Genomic DNA, 6166 nt, shown 5'->3' with positions numbered 1-6166 from the left:
AGAGGTATTAACCTCTCTAATGTTACCCACTTTCAGTATCTCGTCTCCCACGTGTCCACCACCGCGTACATCGATGAAGAGATTCAACATCGAATTAGATGTGCGTCACAACCCTTTGGCAAACTCCGTACCCGCTTCTTAAGCTGTAGGGAGCTCACATTATCTACAAAGTTGCACGTATATCGAACAGTGTTCCTCCTCACCCTGCTATACGGCAGCGAGACATGGATCACATACAGGAGGCACCTCAGGGCACTTGAAAACTTTCAGCAACGTAGTCTACGCTCCATCCTCCGAGTTCGCCGGGAAGACAAGAGAACAAATGCTAGTATTCTCACTGACACCAACTGTAGGACCATCGAGGCTACCATTATCCATGAAGAACTACGTTGGACAGGCTACATTGCTCGCATGGGCGAAAGTAGACTGCCAAAGTAGCTACTTTACAGTCACCTAACGAATAGTAAATGTAACACTGGAGGGCAACTGAAAAGGTATAAGGATAGTCTTAAGACATCCTGAAAAGTTCCAAATCGACCCCCTCACCTGGTAGACGATTACTCCACATCGTAACGCTTGGAGGAGCAAAACACAAGAAGGTGCCAATACTTTCGAATTACCCCGACTGCAAACTGAGGCAGACAAGCGCCAACTCCGGTAAGACGCTGCCGCCGCTCCTCCCGCACTACCTGTGCAGGTGTGCCATGAAGGTGTACTGTGTAGGTATTCCATGTAGGTGTAAGGGAGAACCTGGTCAATTTACAGTATTACATTTGCCTGTTTAAACTAACTTAAACGTTACTAAGTATTTTTGTATAAATATTTAGTTCATTTCAGAAATCTCTACACTAGACAAATATACAAACCAAGACAAACAAAAGCTACAGAAACTCAATGTAAATTAACGGCATTAAAATGACCATTTTGGAGTTTGACGGCCATATTGGATTTGAAGGAAAATTATAGGAAATTCTAAAGTGATAAACTGAGGTGTTTCCGAGGCTGAGACGTGGCTGTGAGGGGTCAACATGCTGCACTTGTCTCGGTGTGTGGTAAGGGTGGCCGCTGCCTCCGTCCGGCTCAATATAAAACACAAGTCACACACTCATACATTATCTCTCGTGTCATAATTCACTGATGATGTCTGAGTCACTCTTGTTGTTATTGAAGAACACTTTAATCTACATTCAGCAACTATATAAGTACAAGTGAGGCCCAGGTGAACGAACACTGGAAGAGGAAAAGTTGGTGTATATATTGAAGGTGTGAAGAGAAGGTTCGTGTTCACCTCACTGTGTATCGCTGTTAACCCTTTGAGTGGCAGTGGTTACTCTCAGCTGAATAAAATCTTCTGGCGTCAACCAGAATATAATACCTAAGTGCGACACTGCCCTTTAAACGGTTAACCCCTGCTCGAGGAAGATGGTCTTTGTGCTACGATCAAATCTTATACAAAAGTGTTGTAATAAAAAAAGTGTTACAGCGTCAGTAATAATTTTCGTTTTGTTGGTGAGCGTTTACCAAGAGGATAATGTTAAGGAGAGTGACAAAGATGATGACATATATAGTGATGAGGCTGGTGAGCAGAGGAGAGGACCACTTGTTTACCGTGGAGAAACAGGCCAGACAGGTGTGTCAGTTAACAGGTGTCGCTCCCTCTTCACCATCACTGGGGTGCCAGATGAAAAAACACTTTTCGCTGCTGACCTGCTACAATATCCTGCAGACAACAGCAACTTGACGAGCGACAGATGGATGCCGCTACACCCTCGGGTGGACCAACACCTGTCAGCGGCTGTCAAAGGGGTGAGACACCTGCTGCAGAAGAGGTCGTCGTCGTCTGGAGCTTCCACCGAGGATTACCGCAGTCTGGCGGAGCTGCTTCCTACACTCTTAACCTTTCAACACCACACTAACAAGAGTCAAGAGGATGACCACGGGAAGGAAGGTCAAACACCCATCCTCCGCCTCAACAGTAGGATTGATGCCAACGGCGGAGTGTTGCCCTACGTGCCCTGTGCCATAGTGCCCTTTGATCACCCGCACTCCGTCACCGCCTGCTTCGCCCATAGACTCAAGAACAAGAATTCCCTCTGGATCGCGTTCCTGGGCGACTCAAAAATCAGGGCATTGTTTTATGAGTTTCTTCAGAGAACCGACAGTGAATATCGGTACCTCATCCACCTTCTGGTGAGTCACTGATACTTTTGAATATTCTCACTGACTGTTTACATACAACTCTCTCTCTCTCTCTGACATGTTAATATATATATATATATATATATATATATATATATATATATATATATATATATATATATATATATATATATATTAATAAAGACAAAGACTTATAGTTGTTATCTCTGGTGGCCGCAGAACACAACCATGAGCTACGAGGAGATGAGGAGGACCACCTTTAAGCTACTCACCGACATGGAGGCCGCCACACCTGTACACCCGCGCCTCCGTGTCTCCTTCAAGTATGGCGGGAGTGTTTACTGATGTTGGGATGGTGCCTCTTGGTTACTGAGTGATGTTAAAATTATGCTGGGAATGTTTTATTGGTTAATTTTACAATATGTGTGATATATGTGATGTTACATTTCCATTTGAGATGTTCTAATGGTTACTGAGAAATGTTTCTGAAATATGATGCTTACGCTGTTTATAATCATTATTTACATAAATTTTCTTATGTTTTGGGTTTGTCCGACTTAACATCTTTTGTGATGTTAAATTATGTACAAATTGTGTCACTATTATGTTTTTTACTCCGTTTTTTACTGCATGACCTCCACGAGTCACAGCTGTACTGTTAGTACTGCTTCTGCTGCTGTTCTCTACTGTCTACTGTTAGCTACTTCCTGCAGCTGGTCTAAGAATAAGTCATTGCTGATACTCTCAGCTGAACTAGTGGTAGCTGTTACTGTCAGCTGCTGTCACTCTATTCCCTGCCTGACTCTAGCTGACTTATTGAGATTATTTTACTGTTATTTCTTAAGTTGTTGCTGTTGTTACCTCTGCTGTAGTAAGCGCTGTTGCTGTTATCATTGTATTGGTGTTGGTGTCAAAGCCACAGCCGTCAGTAAATGGGTCACAGTTTCAGGACATTCATGGAGGTAACGCCGTCCAAGGTTCAGGAGACCAAGGAACTGAGACAACTAAGTCGGTGGGCCAAGGGGGAGGACCCGCTCCCTCACATCCTTATAATAGGTAACACAACAACCGCCACAACACCTCCACTGCAAGCAGTTAGTGAGCGAAGCTTCGTCTGGCGTAGACTTTAAAACCATGATATTATAAGGTAGACTCTTTGTAAGACCTGCAGGTAGGAGGCGGGCGAGCGCCCGTCTGGCGTAGCTTCAGCTACTGTCTGAATAAGCAGGTGTGATAATAGAATCATGATAGATATTTATTGTCTTATGTACTGTACAATAATGTACTGTACATATTTTGTGTGAGAACAAAACTGAGTTCACACACGTTTATTTATGTTAAACCAAACCTAATATAATCTAACGTAATTCACCGATCGGGTCCAAGCTTATCGAAAATATAGTATCTGAAAATCGACTTAATGCTCTTAATTGTTTCTGTATATAGTATGTATACAATGAAATGAGACTTTTCTGTCATATGTGTACAATTGTATAGCAACATGGTTAGTTTATCATTATACTTATCTCAGTGACGGCAGATTGTCTCACACCCACCATAAGGTACATCTGTCCTCAGGGAACACCAGGTAGAACACAGATTGATGGATATTTAGAGAGAGTAAGACAGATGAGAGACAGGGTGCATTTCCTCGTCCACTTCCTCAGGCTACACGTCGTGGATGATACTACATATGATGATGATGAATTACCCCGCCGACGTGCTGGAGGTCATGAGAGAGATGCATCAACAGGTCGTCCCTCTCCTACACCAGGTCAGTAAGTCCTTTTGGTCGCTCCCTCACCTCCTCATCCTCACCATTATCTTTAAATGTCTTTTCCTTCAATACACTTTTACTCGAACTTGAATTAACCAATTCACTATGTCACCTTTTCACCCATTCCTTTTTATCAATCTTTTTATTTTTATCTTTTGTATGCCTCTCGTTTAGACATGAAATTATAACAGGTTGAAACACAACTGGCACTGTACTATACATCTCTCCCTTCATTCTGGTAATTATCAGTTAACCAGTAAGGTATTTATGAATTTCATCTTAATAACTATAAACGTGTTTGTGTTTTACGGCAAATCATTCAGGATAGGGTGGTACAACTACAACTGTGTCACACTGGATTAGTCACACACTGTCTTCTTGGGAGTTCGATTCAGGAATTGCTGGAAGGCCAACTCAGTGTATTGGTATCGCGCCACGGTAACCACAGACACAAAGTTCCGTGAAAATTATTTTGATTTCAGATCGCTCAGAGGACGCGGGTGTTGGTGGTGTCTCAGGGTCGCTACAGGGAGCACAGTTTTTCTGGAACAATCTACAACAAGGCGTCAATCTTAGGGGATGCCACCTTCGACTGGAGCGAGATGCTGTTCCAGTATTATCTCCGTCAGTATAAAGACCACCACCTTTCTCCTGCTACACCCCACGTCTCCTACACCTTTCCAACATCAATCACTGGGTCTCTAAAACAACACTCCCCCAACCCCCAGGGTCCCATACCCAACACTGTAAGACCACAAATTACCAGGACCAGCAAAGACTATTTGGACGCTAGAGTGACTGGTGGTGGAGTGTGGTGGTGGGACACTGGTGTGCCGCTTAACCTGGCGGGGATCAGCGAGTGTGAAGAACTGTACCGTCGAGGGCTGGTGGACAGCTCCGTGTACACCAGTGAACACCTCAGGTGTACAGACGACCATCACGTAGGAGAGGACGTGCTGTCTGACCAAATCACCATGCTATTTAACCTTATGTGTAACTCTATCATGCAGCCACATACGAATGTTTGTTGTCACTGAAGAGGTATTCCATCTTGGTCATAGCCTCACGCTGCACTGCCTGCCTCCGTTACTGACTCAAATTGACGCAGATAATGATTAACAAATGTTATCACTGTTCCAAAGAAAATTATTTACTTTTATACAAGTAAAAAAATGTATTGTAAAAACTTAGGATGAAGCTAATAAACTTTGGAAGAAACGACCTTTCATCTGATCACCTGAAGAATCGTCACCCCAGAATGTCCACCTGAAGAATCGTCACCCCAGGATATCCCACCTGAAGAATTGTCACCCCAGTCTGCTCCACCTGAAAAATCGTCACCCCAGCCCACAGTGAATATAATTTGTATAATTAGGATAACATAAATATATTCCTTTGTGTTATGCATCTTTATGGTGAAAAGTTTAAAAAAAAAAGAGAGAAAATATACACCGTGTTCCAAAATACAATAATTCCCCCCCGCCCCCAAAAAAAAAATCTAAGATGAAAAAAAATTCATTTAAAAAAAATCAGTAAGGGAAGGGTTCCATCCGTTACCTAAGAAAGTCACACAACCTTAAAACAACCTGACCTAACTTAACAAATCAGAAATCTGACCCCACCTGAAGAATTGTCACCACAGGTGTTGCCACCTGAAGAATCGTCACCCCAGGATATCCCACCTGAAGAATTGTCACCCTGCCAAACTCTGGGGTGACAATTCTTCAGGTGATCCCTTTTATCATTACAATCATCATCATCATTATAATTATTCAGTGGTGTCAGGTACCCTCTACTCACCTTTAAGCAACACTCGTCATAAAAATAATTGATTCAATTAAAATTATGACGCTTATGTACAATAATAATTAAGTGTGTTAACATTAGGATATTGGAACGCTTTTTGTTAACATTACGATATGAGAAAGTGATAGCCTGTCAGAGGTTAACATCAGATTTTTGGAACACTATTTACTGCCGAATGAAGTAGTCAACATTACCATAAATCCGGAGACTTACAAACAGATTTTTGCTTGAAGAATAACAAAGAAGCGTCCTTAATCGTGTGTGTGTGTGGGTGTAATAATAATAATAATAATAAAAATAATAATAAAAATAATAATTTACGGATTATTGAAAAAATTCTGCAGCCGGAAGGCTTAAAATATACATTGGACATAAATGTCTTATTACATACATTGGTGGTTTAACAAAGGCCTTCATTAGAGA

At 42.1% G+C, this 6166-nt stretch overlaps 1 protein-coding gene across 1 annotated transcript; it reads left to right on the top strand.

The window, feature by feature from the left end:
- Positions 1-1306: 1306 nt before the first annotated feature.
- LOC121857620 lies at positions 1307-5139 on the top strand. Its single transcript, XM_042353682.1, has 5 exons — positions 1307-2190; positions 2380-2483; positions 3104-3216; positions 3828-3934; positions 4420-5139. The coding sequence occupies exons 1-5, from the start codon at positions 1423-1425 to the stop codon at positions 4972-4974; spliced, it is 1647 nt and encodes a 548-aa protein (XP_042209616.1). The 5' UTR covers positions 1307-1422; the 3' UTR covers positions 4975-5139.
- The last annotated feature ends 1027 nt before the right edge of the window (positions 5140-6166 follow it).

Source organism: Homarus americanus, unplaced genomic scaffold (assembly GCF_018991925.1).
Source record: "Homarus americanus isolate GMGI-L3 unplaced genomic scaffold, GMGI_Hamer_2.0 scaffold16207, whole genome shotgun sequence".
Lineage (NCBI taxonomy): Eukaryota > Metazoa > Arthropoda > Malacostraca > Decapoda > Nephropidae > Homarus > Homarus americanus.
The sequence above is the reverse complement of the archived record's forward strand: the minus strand, read 5'-3'. Positions and strand labels throughout refer to the sequence as shown.

Coding starts and splice junctions, on each gene's coding strand:
- LOC121857620 (XM_042353682.1), top strand. CDS start 1,423: ATGGTCTTTGTGCTACGATCAAATCTTATACAAAAGTGTTGTAATAAA. Junction 2,484..3,103: donor CGCCTCCGTGTCTCCTTCAA/GTATGGCGGGAG, acceptor AATGGGTCACAG/TTTCAGGACATTCATGGAGG. Junction 3,217..3,827: donor CCCTCACATCCTTATAATAG/GTAACACAACAA, acceptor CCACTTCCTCAG/GCTACACGTCGTGGATGATA.